We start from the raw sequence: 19,331 nt of genomic DNA, 5'->3' as shown, positions 1-19,331 counted from the left end.
GTCCAGCTGCAGTCCCACACAGCCAAGGCCATACACAGCTGGATAGATGCACAGCTGGGGCTGTACACATCTGGAAGGGTTCATGGCTGGGGCCTCCGTGCACCTGGATCCTTGCACAGCTGGAGCCTGAGCACAGCTGATGCTTGAGCACAGCTGGAACCACACAGCTGGAGGCAGCTGTTCTGGGCCTGCTCTGGGGTTCTCACCTTTGAGGGCCCTCTGCCTTTTCTGCCACATTGCACAGATGTTTCCCAGCGCCATCCCCTGCCCTCTCCCTGCTCCGACATGCTCCAGCATCTCTCACTCTTGCCCCACAGGGGCTCACAGTTCCGTTCACTGTGCTGATGTGCAAGCACAGCTGGTGTGATACAGGCCGACCTGTCTGACCATCGCTCAGCCATGGCCCCACTTCCATAAATAACAATTTTTTTCCAGCATATTCAGCTGAGCCATTTGGGTTGAAACCTTCCACCCCACCAAAAAAAAAAAAAAAAAAAAAAAAAAAAAAAAATCAGCCTGAGGCAGGCAGCTGTCAGCAGCAGTGTGAGGAGTGGTGCCCAGTTGCGCTGCTGGGGAGCAGGATGTGCCCCCCGAGGGTGCCTGGGCAGCAGCACCACTGGCCGAGCTGCACCCACCCGCATGGGGCTTTGCCGGACCCCATGGGTTGGGCTGCTTTGCCCCCGAGGAGCCAGCGGAGCCTCGTTGCTCCCAGGCGGTGCAAGTCTGCTCCTGCATGGTCAAGGCAGTTGGGGTTTTTTTTAAACGATTTGAAGTTAATAAGCCATCGTGCCTAGAGGGAAAAAACGTGTTTGAAATATTGTTGGATTTGGACCAGCACAAAAATTCCCAGTTTATCTTCCACTGGGGCTTCCCACTGCAGGCAGCGGCATGGGCAGGCGGGTGGGGGGCACCCAGGGCTGTCACCCACTGCCCCCAGCACAGCGGGGAGAAGCCCCCCGAGCTGGCACTGGAGCAGAAAGCAGGTGCTAGCCAGTGTGGCTTCAGCTCGCTTTTATTTTGCTTTGCTGCAGATGACAGGTAATCCCGGCCTTGTGCTTTGATATTTTTTCCCCTTGCTAATTGACACTCTAATTAAGCTCATGCTTAAACTACAGGGAAGAGGGGAACGGCGCAGGAGCTGGGAGCCTGCTTTTATTTGTTCTCACGTCTAATGAGGGAACAGTATCCAAACACGAGATACTTTTGAAATACCCACAGCTGACACTGCTCCTATAGAATTTATTTTATATTCAAAAGCTGACACTCCCTTCACCCCCCTGTGCGCTGCTGGGCCCCACCTTGCACCCTTGGGGTGCAGCGCTTCAAATGCCATGAGTGTTTCTTTGGGCAGAACTGAGTGAAATGCTATTTTCGGGGCTCCCCCTTCCCTATGCCCACCGGCTGCAATGTGGGGCGGTGGGGTGCCCCCACCAGCCAGGAGCCAGGTGCCAGGGTGCAGCGCTGACCCCCCACCCAGTCTGGGGGGCACGTGGGGAGGCCGTTCCCAGCCTGAAAATGTGCTTGGCACTGGTGCCTTCAGTGATCAAATATTTAATAATTATTAGGATTTAATAGTTTAGGACTTTAATATTGGGTTTGATAATATTTGGGAGCAGGTGTGTGGTGAAGTGGGGCTGCTGGCTGCCAAACCCCACACCTGTGGGGCGCACGAGGCTTTTTCAGTGCCGTTGAATTCCTTCTTCCTTGCAAAAAAAAAAAAAAGGCGGCATTAATAATATTCCCTCGGCCGTCTCGTTTCTGGACAGGGCAGTGGGGGTGGGGGGGCACCCAGGCCCTGTCCCCACCCCGCCTGGGCAGGTGGCTGGAGCATCCCCAGGGCAGCCCCCAGCTGCGCCTCATCCCTGCCGGGTGTGGTGCTGAGGTGCTGGGGCAGCTGATTAGCCTGATAAGCCCTTGATTAGCAGGGCTGTGGGTGGGGGCCGGGTTGCTGGGAGGAAGAGGAAGCAGAGGAAGGTGGACAGGCTGGCTCTCCTGGCTTGGCAGAGGTGGGTTTTGGTGGCTGGTGCTGGTGAATGGGCATCTCCGAGGGCGGTGTGAGGGGCAGCGATGGGGGCTGGGCCCCAGTGGGGGGGGGTGTTCCCGGCCCGCTCTTACACCCCGGGGCATAGCCTAATTACCTCTGCTTACACCATAGTTATTAAACAAGGCAGAGTTGGCTCTGGCAGTGTCAAATCGCTCTGTGAGTGTGCCCGCTGCGCCTCAGCTCTGCCAGCACCCCTGTGCCACTGGGGCACCCTGCTCGGCACAGTGTGAGTTCGGGGGGGCACTGAGCAGGGCTGCTGGCTGGGGTTGGGGGGGTGCTGCCCCCCATGCCCTGCTTGTGCCTGGTGATGGAGGTGGTCGGTCCCACAAGTTGCCACGTTTGGTTTCAGGGAGCACCTCCCTGTTTCCAGCCCTGCTGTGACTTGTGCCGTGGCTGTGGTTGGGGGGGTTGCTTCGCTGGGGATGGTTCGAGGTTCAGTGGGATGCTGCTGTGGTGGTGCTCAGCCTGGACCGGGTGCTTTGGGGGGCGCTTAGCAGGGCGTGGGGTATTTTGCAGGGTGCTTCTTGAGGGCTGGCTGTGGTCGCGTGTCCCCCAGGGCCATTTCCCTGTGTGCCGGTGGGGACAAGCGGCAGGCGGGGGGGCATGGGCGCAGCCTGTGCTGCTGCTCACCGGTGAGCTTCCATGGAAGCCTTGCTCCCCTTGTACCCCGAGGACAGCCTGGCACGCCGAGTCTCCCTTTAAACACACAATAAGCTCGTTTTCCCCAGCGCTGTGGGGGACCCCGTGCGGCTCTCTGCCCTCTCCAAGCATGTGTCCCATGGGTGAGGGTTCGCTCCTGTGTCCCTTGTCCCTCTCCTCGGAGCAGCACGCTGAGATGGAAGGGGCTCGGCGTCTCCTTGTGTGTGGGGAAAACAGGGGATGAATAGAGCAAAAACCTAATAGAGCAGAAGGTAACGGGCTTTATTGTGGAGTGAGGAGCAGCTGCATCCCGAAGGGGGCCGGTGCCTGGGGGATGTGGGTGGGTGCTGCTCCTCTCCTCCCCGCAGCCCTGCCAGCCTGCGGTCCCCGGTGCTCCCGGCCGGGGTGGTGGCAGTGAGCTCGCCGAGGGGGGCAGGGAGGGATGGGGACCACCCGGGGGCTGGCAGGGCCGGTTCCCATGGGTTCCCGGTGCTGGCCCAGCCCTGGTCCTGCCGGGGGACTGCAGATGCACGTGCAATGCTCTGGCCACACACAACATGATGCAGGGTGGTGGGGCGCGGTAGAATCGTGGGTGCAGTCTCTTTCGGCACAGATTTGCAGGTGGCCACGTTTCTAGGACCATGCAGGGGCATTTGGTGCTCCGGATCTGGCTGATCTGCCTCTGCGCCCACCTGAGCTCCCTGGAGGCTTGGGCATGGTGGTCCTGGTGGGACCCTGCATCTCCCAGCCCCCTTTCCTGGTAGGGAGAAGCCTTTTGAACAAGGAATCTTGTCAATATGGCACTTTATCAGAGTCCGAGCGGCAGCCTCTGCAAGGGTTTGGGTTTGTCTTTAGCTGTCCTAGAGCAATGCATGCATGTCCACGTTTGTTGTGACGCTCCTGCGTCCCAGGACTTCTAACCTCCAGCAAACACACACCAACCTCTGGCACCCTGCAGGGAAGATGTGAGTTTTATAAGGGAAGAGGCAAACGGTTGAACTTTGGAAAGTCTGTTCTGCAGGGGATGGGGGAGAATTCCCCAGCGCTGTGCAGCGCCAGGAGCCATCGGTGGTGAGACTGCCAGGGAGTCTGGTGTCACCCATGGCATTTCCACCAGGAGCAGATAAAGGACAAACTTATTTTCAGTAAAGGTTTAGTTTTGGTTTAGCGAAAGGGTTGCGGAGCCACGAACGCAGAGATGTAAACAATCCACCGGCTGCCCGTTAATGCCGGGGGATTTGCCAGGGCCAGCTCCCACGCGGGACGAGGCTGGCGGATTGGAGTTTTATTTAGCAAATCCTCATCCACATCCATGCTGCGCCCCGCGCTCTGCACCCGCCCTGGGGCACTGTGTCCCCGGCCAGCCAGGGGACGAGCTGGGCTCCTCCGCTCCCACGGTGCCTGTCACATGTACCTAAAGCATGACTGCTCAGATATGAGTAATGCACTCTGGTGATTAATTTTCTGCCTTTTTTTTATTATTATTATTTTTATTTTGTCTGTTGATGTTTGCTTGCAGCTGCCTAAATGCATATCCTTCAGGAGCTGCCTGAGTTTTCCAGCACTTTTGCTGAGAAATGTCCATGTGTCCACTAAAGTGGTTGGAAATTGTTTGGGAATCCATAAATAGGAATTTTACCTTGAAACGAGAAGGGCTCATCGGCACGCTGCCCTCTCCAGGGAGACGGGTGTGCTCTCGCAGTGAGCCGGCTCTCCCTGTGCCTCCCAGCTCTGGGAAGAGCAGGGAGCAGCTCTGTGGTGGTGTTAGCATGGGGTTCATTTTGCCCTCAGGAAGACGAGTTTCGGTCTTGCCACATGGCAGGGATTATTTCATAAGGCCGAGACGCCCCGCAGAGCCAAGCGAGGCTGGAGCTGCGCCATGCTTAGCCCCAACCCGTGAGTTTCCCGCGCGTACGGTGCGTGCCAGCACCACGTGGAGCCTGCTGGAACCCGGGGGAATTTGGTGAAAATAATTTATTTGCCCTTCACCCAGCTTGGGGAGGGGGTTTGCAGGGGAGACTACAGCTCTTCTCGCTGGTTCAAGGCCTGCAAGCCCTGCCGAGGAGCAGCGGGAGGTGGGTTGCCAGCTCTTTCCCGGCTGGAAGTGGAGCCGCCTGGCTCCGGTGGCGCCGTGTCCTGCTGTCTGGATTTCGGAGCAGAAGTGTTATTCCGGTGTGTCCCAGAGGGATTTGGGCACAGCAGGTGTGTGTGCATCACCTGGGCATCCTGCCATGTGTGCCAGCCTGGGTCCTCGGTGTGGCTTGGGGCAGAGCGGCGCAGTGTTTGGCATGTTGCGCTCGCCCTGGGATTACAGACGGATTTCCAGCAGGCGCTGGGCACCCTTCCCCGCAAGCCCGCTGCCTGTGCTGAAAGTGCTGGCAGCTGAGGCAGGTCGTAGGGGCTCCTTGCAGGGATTAAACCAGCCATCTGCTAAATAATCCCGGGCGGGCGGTGGGGCTCTGGCCGGCTGGCATGGGTGGGGGCTGTAGTTGGGGACACTTTGGTCCTGGGGACACTTGGTGCCGGAGACTTGGTTGTGGTGTTGGAGCTCATTTCCCCATTGGTGCATCTAAATTCTTGGAGGTGCTTGGCTTTTGGATTTTTTAACGGAGGGGAAATGGGATATATATATTTTTTTTTTAATGGGGGAAAATGGGATATATATTTTTTTTTTAACAGGAAAAACAATGCAGGTATTGCTCTCCCTGCTTGTGAGCAAGGTGAAGTCTTGAGAAATGTACCTGGTGACTGAGATGGTCTTAACGATGGTGACGCAGGGTGAGAGGTAGAAGTTAAGCCCCTGCCACACATACGAGGTGCTGGGGCAGGCTGGTTGTGCCCCACCAGAGCGGAGGTGGGGAGGCAGCTCCTCTGTGCATGCAGGGTGGTGCTGGTGGCCGTAATCCCCGTCCTTGCTGGGCGCTGAGCTGCGGTGGTGGCCGCAGGGATGGTCCCACATGCCTGGGTCCCCTCGCCCCGGGCTGGGGCTGTCCCCGCTGTCCCGCGAAGCGATGGATGCTGTTTTGGGTGAGCGCATCCCTGCTCGCGGCTGTGCGCGGGGGCTACTTCACTATGTGTGTAAGGGGCTTGAATGCATCTTCCCTGCCAGCAAAAGAAAATCATATAACCAGACTTTGGGAGGTGGTTTAAAGCTGGTTTTGCCAGAACCGGTTTTGTATCTTGTGTATTTATGGGGTGATCCTAGCAGCGTCCTGGGTTACTCCAGCGCTGGCATTGCCAGTGCCCTCCAGCCACGCTCCCTCTGCCCTCGTAGCAGCTCTGAGAAATGGTGAGCTCAGGCTGGTGAGGTTTGCACATCCATCGGGGGGGGCTGGCTGGTGCGTGGCAAGGCTCTGTGCTGCGGGGGCTGGCAGAGAGAAAAGGGGGGATGTGGCACTTTGCTGGGACAGGCTCAGGTGGCATCTTGTAGAGCAACAGTAGTACCAGCTGCTGCTGGCCATGGTGATGGTAGATGCAGGGGTCCTTGGATGGTGGTGGGGGGTGTCCCAGGCGGAGGCTGAGGGTGGCTCTTGCAGCCCCCCCACTCTCTCCCCAGCCTCTTTTGTTCCCCGCTCCGGCGATGCTTCGGCTGTTCTTCATGTGGAATTAATTCCCAGGCGCTCTCGGAAGGCAGTCGGGGAGAAATTTCTCCCGCATCATCCTTTCGGGGCTAATTGCTGGTGATGTGACGTCAGCCTGATGGATTTCTCTCTCGAATGGCTGCGGGAGAGGCGAGGAGGCCCCGGCACCCGCGGATGCGCGCCCCAGTCGCAGCCTGCTGCTCGCCCAGCGTGCCGGAGCTCGCGCCCGCCGCCCACCCCGCTGCATTTATTTTTTCTCCCCCCGTTCCCAGCCGGTCCCCTCGCACGCTCCTAATCTGACAGCGCCTGGTCATTAATCTGGCTCCCCCAGCCGCTGCAATAGGATTACAGGGAGGGGAAGTGCGTCACGAGGTACGAAGAAGGGTTATGCATTTTGGTGAAAGTGGGGAGGGGGGGGGGGATAAAATGGGAAATAGGTTGGTGTGTTCCCGGGGGGGTGTGTCGGGAGCGAGCGCGCATGTGAGGAGGTGTGGGGCGGGAGGGACCGGCTGCGCCGGAGCCGAGCTCGGCTCGTCCTCCCTTTCTCTCAGCATCCTCCGGTGATCCTGGAGGTGATACAGGCACAGCAGCATCCATGGCCTGCCCTTAGCCTCGGCACTTTTTTTTTTTTTTTTTTCCCTCCTTGTTATTCTGGCAGCTAAACGAGCCGGGGATCGGAGGCATTTGATTGAAGGGCTTACGTTAAGTATCTGGTAACTGGGATCGTATTCTCCTGTGTTTTTTCAGGCTCCTTGGAAATTGAGGAATGCAATTCTGCCACCATGATGGAAGGTAGGTGATGATCTGAGCATGTCTTTTGGGATCGCTAGAGTTTTAAAAGCAATGGTGGAAGAATCACTGAACCTGTGTGTGGGAATCCTTTTTCCTTTTTAAAAAAATAAAATAATAATAATAAAAAATAAAATCCTCCCCTCCCCCCTAATCCCAATCAAACTGAAGCACCCTGCCCACTGCTGGCAAGCTGGTGGATGGTGATATAATATCAAGCTCATCAGATTATTTGCAATTCCAGCCCCAGCCCTGTGCAGGCAGTTGGGGCTGTGCAGGCGCCCGTGCCGCTGGCAGAGCCACCGGTTCCGCCAGCTACCGGGGCAGGCGCAGGGAGCCCGGCTGGGCTAGGCTGCGCGGCGCTTGGGTCCTTGAGGCATTATCTTACCCTCTGCTCGGAAAGGCGCTCCCCCAGCCCGACGTGATGCCTGGAGGATGGATTTAAGAGTTATCTGTGTGCACAGACCGGGGGCTGTAAAGCCTGTGGGTGATGGATGGGATTCAGTGGTTTCACAGTGTGGCCGAGCAGCTTTTTAGGAGGAAACAAGGATATTGAAAATAATTTTTGCCATGTAGTGTCCCTGGTGCGAAGGTGCAGGCTGTGGGGAAAGGGGGGGATGTTGTATTCAGGCTTATTGGAATAAAAAAGGAAATGAGAATGAAATATGGGCTTCAGGCATGAGATCCTTCGGGAGCGTTGTGAGACTGTCTGATTGTGCGTGGGAAAAGCCCCTGGGCATTAAAGAAATTTTAACCGATGTCGTTTGTCTCAGCCATATGTAAAGTGCCTTTTTTTTTTTTAATGCCTTCTGGAGGAAGGTGCAGGGAAAGCAAGACCTTAATTTTTAAATTTTCTAGCAGAATAGATGCTTCAGGGCCAACAAGATCAATTTTTTTTTTTTCACGGCCCGTTGGCCGAGGCAGGAGGGCCCATCTCGGCAAGGGCTGTGTGAAGCCGCATCCAGCGCTGTGCTCGCAGCGCTGCCAGCATGCCAGCCCGGCGGCCACCCGGCCTTCCCAAGATGACAGGCAGAAAATGGGTGCCTCCTGGCGTGCCCCTGCACCCCGTGGCGCCACGCTAACCTAGGGGGGCCCCGGGCTGCATGGCACCCCGGCTTCTTGGGTTGACTTATGGCATTTGCCTCACCTTGGAAATCCGGTTGCTGCGACAGCCGGCTGTGAGCGTGCTGGAATGGTGTTAAGAAAATGAGCGTTATTGTCCTGTGATATGAGAAAATGCCTTCGATGTCTTCTCTGATACTGATAAAATTAATCCCAGTGAATTTTAGACCATGACATGGACCCCATGGCACCGCTCTGGCATACGTGACGCGCTGGGCAGCCGGCACACAGCCGGTGCAAGAACAGGGCGTTTCGGGGAGGGTCTCATTAACCACAGCTTCTTCCAGAAGTGCCTAATGGAGGAATTAATGTAGATAAATTGGTGTTGGCCTGCTGTCATTCTTGGTTTATTTAGCTACTTTTGAGGCTGGGGGGGCGGGGGGGAAGGTGGCTGGAGGGGTTTTTTTTTTTTTGGTTGGTTGGTTTGTGGTTGGTTTTCTTGGTTGGTTGGTTTGATGGGGATTTTTGTTTGGGATTTGTTTGTTTTCCTTGAGGATTTTTGCCTTGGTAGTGAACTGCCCGTGGCGTGCTGCTGTGGATAGGGCAGGGGGGTGCTGGCCGGGGGTCCTGCCCCACACCGGAGGGTGACAGAGGTGGAATCACCTTTCATGAACTGGTCTTGCATGTAAAACAACAAAAAAAAAATATTTTGAAATACTAGCCATAAAAAGTTTCCCTGTTTTCTGTGACTTATTGAAATGCCTCACACGTTGATCCCCAGCTAGCTAATGCGTGTTAAAACGGAAGTGAGAAAATTAGAAGAATTAATTACTGCTTTTGATCAATTTTTAAAAAGTTGGAAACTGGCTTTATTTGTGGAAGAGTGAAACTTTTGTGACCAATATCCTACTGAAACACTGACACCTTGCAGAGATGCTTTGTTTTAATATAATAATGCTTTTGAATGTTTAGCTTAATTAGGTCTGAAAGTTTTTAAATGTTCATAAAATTCCTACAGTTCCCTGCAGTCACCATGTTAAAGGGTTTTTATTATTAGAGTTATTTAAATCACTTGTCTCACCAAACTGTTGGATGCTGTGCTGGAAGCTGGGGCTGGAGCTGGGCTGTGCCCACCTGGCACATGCCAGTGCCCCAGGGCAGCCCCAGCACCCCTGGGGCGCAGAACATGGGGCCACCCAGCATCACCCACGGCTGGTGGGGTGGACCGGGTCCAGCTGATGGTTTTGGATTCTCTTCTTTGGAAACAAGAGAATTTGGCTCCTTGGCAATGATGCAGGTTGTGTGACTTGTACTAGTTTGTTCTGCGTCCTGTATGGAATATTTTCTCATTCTCCTGGTGGATGGGGAAAAAAACACGTGTTTTTAAGCACACAGTGAAAAGTCACGATGACGTCTAAAAAAATGAAAGCATGGATGCTGTCTCAAGAAGCAGTCCTTGCTGGGAGGAGAAGTGAACGTGTGCCACGGGGTGTTCCAGCCACCACAAGTGGACAGTGCCCTGCGTGGTGCCGCTTGCCCAGCGCTGCTGTTGCCACCCATGGTGGGGATGGGCTTGCTGTGCTTGGCCTGGCTCTAGCAGGTGGGAAGAAGGTGTTGGGGATGGGGAATAACACCCCACTCCTTCCCCCACCTTTGAGTTGGCAAAAACAACCTGCAGCAAAACTGTGGTGTGTCGGCACTGGGTCTGTGTTCCAGGGTGCTGCCGGAGAGGTGCCACCACGCACGGCAGGGTCTCTGCCCATGGGGCCATCGGTGTCAGGGCGTTTAGATGTTCCCTTTGGCTGCAAAATAACTCATCAGTGCTCAGAAATGCTCTGGATGCGTCGTGAAGGTAAACATCCGTGCACAAGATCCAAGTTTATCTCTGTTTTTAATCCATCTGTTGCGTCTCCAATGTACTGATGGTATTTTATGTGGCTTAATTAAGTTTTGAAATCACTGCTGCAGCACATCACTCAAGCCAGCAGCCCTGCCATGTTCGGGAAGGTTGGGCAGCCCTGCGGCTGATGGGAGCAGCCATGGTTACATTGGAGAAGGTCGTTTCTCCTGCAGGAGGTGGTACCTGCATTTCTTCAGAGCCCAAACCAGACATTTGATGGGGAGAAGCTTTCTCAGAATGGAAATTTCTCTGTGACTCTCCTCCCCAGGCTATTTTATGCTTGTTTCTGGGGGCCTTGGCCATTCTGGGAGCTTCCAGAGATGACTGGTCACATCCAAAATGGCAGAAACTTTCTTGCATCATCTTTTAGCGATGGTTGTCTCCAGGCCTGATGTTTTCATCGTGCTGAGCAGGTGGTACTAGGGCCAGAGGCAGCTAATGGCACATAAAAAAGCCTTTTCCTTGATTAGGCAAGAAAATTGGCTTTGTTATATTTTAGGTGGTCTCTGTTTCAATTAATTCAGTTGGGTTTCAGTAAATGGTGTATTTCAATGGGCTTAGTGCTGGCTGTGTGACTTGGCAAGGGAATGACCTGGTAGAAACAATTGTGTTTTATTTCAGAAAGCCAACAGCAGGTTTGAGGTGATTAACATAAATTCAGGCACGGATGGCAAAACCATCCCAGAAAATATGTGAGGGCTGTAACACTAAATTAGGATCCATTTTTTGAGCTGGAACCCAGCACTGAACTCTGTCTTGCAAAGAGTCTCAGGGCTTTGGCTTGCAGGAGCACCTCCAGCTGCGTCCTCTGGGATGCAAGGGGGATTATTTTCAGACCTGCTGCCTGGCAGACCTGGCACTGGGGAGGAAACCAATTTTTTTCATGAATACAAGAAAAGATTGATTGACCCTTCTGTCTGCCCTGCATAGCACAGGAGTGATGCTGTGCCTGAGCCAGCAGCTCAGCTCCCCTCATAGCCCAGGGTGGCCACAGGGCTGGGGATATTTTGCCGCTTCTCCAATTAGGAGACATGCATAAAGCCTTTTTTTTTTTTTTTGGGGGGGGGGGGGTGGGGGGTGGAGGGGGTGGGCTGGTCCTGCCCTGCATGGGAAGGCTGAGGTGCTGAGCTACTGAGGATGATGCACGTGAAAATGGGGAGTTGGGAAGCAAAGCATTTGCAAGAGAAGCAGCATGGAGCTCTTTAGCTCTTCGGTTTGTGTGTTCAAAGGCGGGGATGTGGTCAGTGTGCCCAGCCCAGAGCCGCCTGGGGGGGACAGTGGGGTGCTCCTGCACTGCAGTGGGGTGCTTCAGCACTGTGCACCCCAGGCTGGAGCTGGGCCAGTGAAGCTGCACCTGAAGAATGTCCCTGTCCACCTGGATTGAATTTGTTCAGCTGAACAGGCTGCAGCAGCAACCTCCAGTCTATGGCAGGGGGTGGAAAAGACGACTAATCCCTTTTTACGGGCGCTCCAACCCTTCCCACTGAGCTGGCCTGGGTTTCTTTAGCTCTAGCCCACGGGCAGCATCTCCCTGCGCTAAGGAAGAGGAGGGATAAGCGGCTCTAGCTCAAGACCAACAACCACCAAGGAGAAAGCCCCCCCCCCCCCAAACCCCGGGAATCTGGGAAATGCTTTGGATTGGGGCTGGTGGTGCTTGCCGGTTAAAACCCATCTGGTGGAAACACGTGCTGGCTGAGGCGGCGGCAGGGGGGGTTAAACAAAACACAGGCAAGGCAGCAAAACCAAAGTGATCCATGGGATGTAGTGGCTGGAGCAAAACCCAAACAGGGTTTGGTTTTGGGGTAGAAAGGACAGAAAATACAGCAAAACTCAGCAACCATATGTGGTGTGTGTCTGCAAAATGCCTCCATGGAGGGAGCCCCAGTTTAACACGTGCCCATGGGTGCTGCGAACTGGTGCCCAAGCGCAGCAATTTGGGCTTCTCTGCTGAGGCAGAAGCTTTCTGCGTGATTCATTGACCTTATTCACATTGTACAGACACTTTAGGAAAAGATTACAGGTTAAATCGGGCATCTGTGCTTCTTGAGCATCTGTCACAGGTCTTAAGCAGTTAAAGGTGGAAAACCATGGCTGGGTGTGGAAATACCCTCCCTAAAAGCTGGTGCTGAGGCTGTGGAGCTGTGGGTGGTATTGATGCGATTTACCCAGTTCTTGTGCCAGGGATCCTAACCCACAGCCGGGATCTGAGAGGGGCAACACAGAGGGAAAAGTGGAAAGTAGGGGAAAGCAGACCTCCCCAAACCAGTGACCGTAAACTCTTTGGATGCCCAAAACTTGCTGTAGTTAAGACTTCAGCTACAGATCCACCTGCCCTTGAAGTCACTGGGGTGCGATGCTGGCTGTCTCCCTGCCTGGGCTGCGAGCAAAGCTCCGTGTGGTACCGTTCCCCTCTTCCCTGCTGCCTCAATATAGCTGCTTTCTTAAACTTTAAGGCAATATATGTGAGTTCTACAGGTTCAGTAGGGAAAAAGCAAACACCTGGCTGCCACGGCACGTGCTGGTTCGCGGGCGGGTTATTCACGCGCAGTGCAGCAGCGCACAGTGCAGCCCTGTTTGCCTTGCCAGCCATTCAGTAGCCTCAGCTATTTGCTTTTCGTAGCAGTTCAGTTGCAGGCTGATGTTTCTGGGGGCATTTGAAGTGTTGGTTGGTTTTATTTTGCTTTATTTGTGTGAATGAGAGAGGAGTAAGGCTTGTGGTGGTTATAGCTACTGGTTTTTTTGCACTTGCAGCCTCAGAGAATGTTTCATTTGAATTTTCAGTTTAGGTTTTGGTGTTTTTGATTTTCTAGCTGGTGCCCAGGCAGTCACTGGTGCCAGCACGGCTGCCCAGGAGGTGAGTGCTTTCCTGGGAGCCACCAGCTGGGATTTCACGGCCGGGGAGCATGGAGCTCCTGCCCTGTCCTACAACACCCCCCTCCTCCCCTGCACTCCGGTGGGCTTCGCTGCAGAGGTGGGAAGGGGAAATCCTCTACCAGGCCCTTATTTGCACTGGGTCAGTGCTGACAATGGTTTGAAAAAGTGAGGTACCAAGACTGGAGGAATCCTACTTTGCATCCCGTATTATCTGGAGGCTGTTCCTTACCCATCCCAGCCTTGGAAGAGCACCCCTGTCTTTGGCACATCTTTCTTTGAATTTAAATTATGACACTTTTGTGTGGTGATTAGGTGGGGGGGTTTTGAGAGAGAGAGTTATTGAGGGCGGGGGGGGGGAATAATCTCTTGAAATTCTCCACCTACGTGTTGCAAGGAATTTGAAACATCAACTTGAGATTAATGTCATCGTGTGTAGGATGTGTGGAAATAATCTTGCAGGGATGTTTGGGATGGGTTGAGCCTGGTGATGCTGCAGGCAGAGCCTGCCCTCACCACCCAGCTGCAGCTGTGCCCGGGTGCCGACAGGATTTCATACGGCCCCACAAATATATTGGTTTTCTAGAGTTGGATCTATAGAAATAATTAAAGATGCACCTTGTTATTAGAGCCAATTAATAATAAATGGGTGTCAGGTTTTTAAATATGTGTGTGAGTGGACGTTTGGTTGGTTTGTGCTTCTCTTAAAATGCCGCTGAGAATCGTGCCTATCGCCCGTGGGTGCAGGTGAGACGGGCTGTATCCCCTGCCCAGCTCCTGTTACAGGCAGCATCAGCTTCAAGAACAAGCTCATGACTAAAACATCAGCCTGGATGAGTTTTTTTTTTTTAACAAGAAGCTTTTACATCAGCTGAAAATAAAAATAAACTTGGGTATTATGAGACTGTTCTAAAAAAAACCAAACCAAAAAAAACAACTAACCAACCAACCAAAAAATAAACCCAACCCCAAAACCCACGCAAAACAAAACCCCCACAACCAAATAACTGTATCAAAATCTTCCCTGAAGAACTGACGCCCCCTTTGCCGGGACCAGGCTTGGGGTGGTCAGTGGATGGATGCAAAGCCAGCTCTCTGTTCTTCTGGAGAGGCACTTTTTTATTATTATTATTCATTATTGCTGGGAGCAGCATGATTAAAAATAATCTTCCCCAAGTATTTTGCTGTCAGCAGATAAATTAATAAGTGCAGTGCTGCTGGAAGCTGTCCTGTAGCCACCTCTTCACTGGTGGGGTTTGCTTGGAGCTGGTGGTGTTGCTGCATGTGCCTGATGAGCTCATCTAGGGTGCTTTTAGGTTCCTCTTAAAAAGCCCTTCCAAATGTCAGACTTGATTTTTAATATGGTTTATTAGTTTTGCAGGGATTTGGCCTGGTTTTTGCGTTAGTGCAGAAGATGCAAAAGAAACCTGTATAGGTCAGTAATAATAATGCCATTTATGCTGTCTAAGTTGCTAATAATAATGCCATTTGTGCTGTCTAAGTTAATAATAAGGTCATTTATGCTGCTTGTTTACCTGGCTCATTTCACCTGGGGACCTCAAGCCCCTTCACGCCGCACAGCTCCTCTGTGGAGTAACAGATGGGCAGAAGAAGCTCCGTCGGTTTGTGTTAAACGTGCCTGGAAATGAAGCGTTTCTTTGGGTCAGGTCTCCTGCCCTTATTTTTAGTTACACTTATTGTCACAGTTAATCACTGCTTTAAAATCGAGGTATTGGTTTGACAGCAGACCGTGGGAGGAACAAGATGGAGAGAGGAACTGGAAAAAAGTGTCTGGTCATGCTTTATTTTGGGTGTAAAGCTTTATCATATGCAAATGTGAATATTGCAATTTTTTTTTTTTTTGGATGACCAAATTCAAGAGCAAGTGATGCTTTTTCCTGGCAGCTTGCCCGGTGTTGTACCTTGTTCCCGGGGAAGCAACTCCTGCCCTCACGCAGGTGGCAAACCCAGCCTGGGTGTCCTCTTCTCCACCTGGGAAACGGGGAGTGGGCGTTCGTGGAGGGTCACACAGATGTCCGCTGCAGCGGGGTGGCCATCATGGAGAAGTCATGGGCTGTGTGGAAGGCGGTTTCTTAGCATTGTGCCCAGGCAAGGATTTTGGTGGGTTTTATTAAGTCCTTACATTCTGCATAAACAGCACGACTGCCCACTTGGTGTGCTTTTCGTAGGAAATTGTCAAAGTAGTTGCTGGGAGCCTGTGGTGTGTGCAGGCCGTGGGGTTTGGGGAGATGCCCTTTGAAACAGGGCTGTGGGATGGCCATGGCTCCAGCCATGGAGCAGACATAATGGCAAAGCCTTCCAAGGCAAAGGAGAGGTTTGCAGTGGGTTGTTTTTTTGTTTTGTTTTGTTTTTTTCCTGTATGTGTGCAGGGGGTGGAGGGAACACCATCACAGGGGGTATAACGTGGGTGAGTTTCCCCTGGATGTGCTGTGTGCAGGGAGCTGCCCTGCAGACCACCCAGTGCCCTCTGGCAGCTGCTTGGCAACACTTCCCTGACACACCAAAAACCTAAAACCCCCTAAAAATAAAAATCTTGAGTGTCATTTGGGAGGGAGAGCCTGTCCTGGACAACTTCTGAAATAGCACAGCAACCTTTAGAAATGCATCTGGCATTTTTGTGTGTGTACCAGCTGTGAATGAAAGCCACAAATGTACCCAGATGTAACTTACTGACAATATTGGTGGAGATGTTTGTGTCCCATGTCCCCTGGTTGCCACACACCCACACGCCCAGGGTCTCTGAAAGTTGATATTAAAAAAATCTAATCTCTGTGGAAAGCCAGGCGAGGAGCGATCCCTGCAGGTGCTTTACTGAGGCTGGTGAGTAACCTATAAGTAGCGATTTGCATCCTTCTGATGTTAAATAGTGCTTATGTGCTCGGCTCCATTGCAGAAGAAAAATTCATTGATGTCCTGTGTGTTGTGATGCATCCTGCTGATGCTGCCCTTTATTTTAAGGACACCTCCAGCTGCTGGCCTGCTCCTCAGGCTCTGCTTTGGAGTTGGGCAAGGCTCTGAGCTGGACAGCCCTGCAGGGAGGGGGTTGGGCACGGGTCCGCTCACATCTGTATGCTGAGGTTCCACCCGCACCCAGCTGCAGCGATGCCCATTTTTGCACTGGGTCTTGCTGTGGGGAGAGCCCAGGCCTGTGTTTCTGTGGAACAGAACTGTATCTCCTTGGCTCAGGGTGTGTTCCCGAATGCTGGGGCTGCGGGTGACGGCTGGAGTCTTGTCCCTGTGCTGCAGGCACAGAAGTTGTTTGGGCTGAGCTGTGCCTGCGCAGCATGGGGGCCAGTAACGCCCAGGCACAGGTTTTCTCTCCAGTGGTGTTTAAATAATCCGGCATGAGCCCTCTCGCCATGCTGAGAGCAGGCGAAGCCAGGGCTGGGGCTCAGGGCTGCGCCGCTCCCCAGCCCTTTGAACCCCTGGCTCCCACTGCTGCCGTGGGTACTGGGGTGCCTTGCAAAGGGAAAAAGGTGCAGACCAAAAGGAAGGGGGAAGACGTGGAGGTCCTGGGGGCCCAAACCCCTCTAGGTGTGTGGAGATGGATACTCGCCGCTCCGGGGTGAGCAGGATGTGGGTGTCGGCAACCACCAACCCGGTGGTGGCCACAGGACTTTCCCTAATTGCTTCTTCACATCTGGAAGCTGGAATAAGATGTGGGTTTTTTAGAGAGGTGTTGCACGTTAATTCAAAAACTCCTTAGGTGGAGTTCGCTGCAACCAGTTAAAGAGTTGCTTAATTACCCTCCTGGTTGAAAACGTGACTGTGTTTCTGGATCAGCCATGAGATCTTGTCTTCCCACTGTCTGCTGGGGTGGAGATCCCTTCACCACCATGTTTCCGTTCCTGGAGTAGGTGCTCGGACGCCAGCACAGCCATTCCCCAGGGTTCTGGTGCTGTGCCCAGCAGCTGCAGCTCCTGGAGGTGCCCACCTCCCCCTCTCGCAGTCATTCGGCTGCCCACATCGCTCCCCGTGTGCCGTGTACTGGTCCGGGGGCCACTGGGTGCTGGGGTCAGGTGCAGAAGCCGAGCAGGACCAAGCCCAGGTGTGATGCCATCTCTCTGCTCCGCGGTGTCAGGTCCCTGCTTGTGGTGGGGCTTGCTGTTAGCACAGGACTGATCTCCTCTGTGGAGACTGAGAGCATCATCGCTGGCCCCCAGTGAAAGGTGGCGTGTACCACATCTGAGATCAGCTGTACGCACCTGGCTCCACAGCCTGGGACCCCGAGCCAGGAGCCACTGCTCCTATGTAGGAGAAAATGATCCCAGAGCAGCGACTTGTGACATTTTATTTTATTGAGACTTACTTGCGATCTTGTTCCAGGCTCTCAAACACTGTTAGTCCTTCAGTGGCTTCCAACTGTCATTTCTGATGAGGAACAAACCTCTCAGCATTTATCTTTGTTTAAAAATCAAAACAAAAAACAAAAAAACACCCAAAAACCAAACCCAAGCCAAGCCCACAACTGTTGTTCCTCGCTTTTGTTTTCCAGCGTCTCCTTTCCCAAAAGGCACAGGCAAGGCACTGACACTGTCATGCTCTGGCAGACAGTGATAGGAGTGGTACTGAGGCCACCACCTTTTTTCCTCTTTTTTTTTAAAATCTTCTAACAGGGAGAAGCTGTTGCAAGCATGTGGAAGTTTGATAAGTGTCTGTGGGACTTTGCTAACCAGATAATGAATTTTTTTTTTTTCTGTACTTTGGGAGCCCAATTGGGTAACGTAAGGACCTTTAATGCCTGGCTAGCTCGTTATCGACCGTGGCTTTGTTACCCCCTGCCACACGGCAAAGCTAAATGTAGTGGTTTGGTGACGGTTTGCACTGGAATTTACCGGTTTACTGAGATGAAATATTAAGTGCAGTGAGATTGCGCGGTGGCGGGGCAGAGCTGGTGTGCACAGAGCACCGCGTGCCTTCGGGGGGGCATCGGCTGTCTGTGTTGATGGCTCCTCGCATGTAGCAAGGCAAGTAAGCTCCTGCAGGTGACTCCTCCGGCCTTTCTGCAGGGGGTTCCCAGCAAATTTTCAGAAAAATAGATTTCCTGACTGGTTAACATGTAGGCTTTGCTTGTGCGGGGAGGGTTCCGAGTCTCGCCCTTACCCTGGGGAGCACCAAATACCAGTCAGAACGATAATCGAACCCCTCCGGTTTGAGGCAAACCATCCCAGTTGAACCCAAGGCTTGTGCACAGGTCAGTATCTGTCACGCTGGGGATTTTTGTCCCAGCTGGGAAGCACAGCTGTCCCTTGGGCTCACCTCCCAGGGTCCGGGGGTGACCCCTTCCCAGAGCGGAGGGGGCTGGTTTCGTCCCAGGTCCCACCGAGAGGAACCCTGCCATACCGGGGTACTAGGAGCCCCTGCCACAGCGCCTCCCTTGGGGCTTCAGCCACGCGTGAACGTGCGGTGGTGGTAGCTGATTTGGAGCAAAATACTCCAGTCTGGGCTCAGGACAGATTACATGTTGGGAAGTTTTGGGTGTGTGGTGGGTTTTTTTGGGTCGGTTTTTTTTTTGGTTTTTTGGGGTTTTTTTTTTTTTTTTAGCAAATGCTTTTTGTTGTTTTTGTTAAATTGGTAGGAGTATCTTCATTGTGTTTTTCTGGGAGGATGGTCCTGTGCTGTGAAGGATCCTGGCCCTTGGCTGGTGGGGCAGGGTGGCCCTGGGGGAGAGCAGCAAGCAGCAGCGCTGGCTGGGGGCAGGGAGCTGCGGGGCGTGTTGCCAGAAAACGTAAAACGGTGCAAGTTTTTCCTGCTGGGGAAAGGAAACCTTGAGAGTTGAGGGGGGGGGGGGGGGGGGGGCGGGGGTCAGCTTTTTTCAGTCAGTCTCTATTTCAAGTCAGCTTGAAATAGAGAGGTGGTTTACAATTATTTCCTCAAGGGGATGAGAAGGGTGATTTATTGTCTGGGAAGACAGATGTTTGGTAAAAGGACCCCCTGTGCGTTCAGTCGCTGTGCGCAGAGGTGGGAGGCTAATGCCAGAAATAAACACCCTTGACAAGGGGGAGAATAGGGGGTGACCACGTGGGGCAAATGCAGAGCTACTTGTGATACCAGGAGCCTGGGGAAGCCTGTAGCCTTGCCTGGAGACTGGCGTGAGATTGGGGTATCTCAGGATAGTGAGAGCTGCTGGCTAAAAAGTGAATTTTTACTAAAACTCAGTGTACTGTGGTAGCTGAGATACAGCGTTAAACTGGGAAAGCAAGCAGGTAGCAGTGGAGGCAGCATGCCATTGCTGCCCGACGGCTGCTTGCCAGTGGTCCGTGCTTTCTTCTCTGGCCTAACGTCTGCAATGAGACTTGTAAATGAAGGTAGTTAAAATATTAATGACCATTATCAAGGCAGCGTGTGGCGGGCTCGGTTCCTCGCCCCATTAAGCCTGCTGAAAGGCTGGTAATGAGCTTTAATGCAAAGGTTGGTTTAGGTA

General features: G+C 53.2%; 1 protein-coding gene across 20 annotated transcripts in view; it reads left to right on the top strand.

Annotated features, from left to right (window-relative positions):
- Positions 1-1,944: 1,944 nt before the first annotated feature.
- The window catches only part of SGIP1 (SH3GL interacting endocytic adaptor 1), a 64,491-nt gene continuing 47,104 nt past the window's right edge, over positions 1,945-19,331 (top strand). For 6 of the 20 annotated variants that reach the window (XM_037404006.1, XM_037404004.1, XM_037404013.1 and 3 more), the window contains exon 1: positions 6,730-7,056. In XM_037404006.1, coding sequence (XP_037259903.1) covers positions 7,047-7,056 — 10 coding nt within the window. In that variant the 5' untranslated portion in view covers positions 6,730-7,046. Of the gene's footprint in view, positions 2,007-6,381; positions 6,637-6,726; positions 7,057-19,331 lie in introns of those variants that run through there. The other 14 variants (XM_037404015.1, XM_037404017.1, XM_037404008.1 and 11 more) reach the window with 6 other exon arrangements.

Source organism: Falco rusticolus, chromosome 11, assembly GCF_015220075.1.
Source record: "Falco rusticolus isolate bFalRus1 chromosome 11, bFalRus1.pri, whole genome shotgun sequence".
NCBI classification, from domain to species: Eukaryota; Metazoa; Chordata; class Aves; order Falconiformes; family Falconidae; genus Falco; species Falco rusticolus.
The sequence above is the reverse complement of the archived record's forward strand: the minus strand, read 5'-3'. Positions and strand labels throughout refer to the sequence as shown.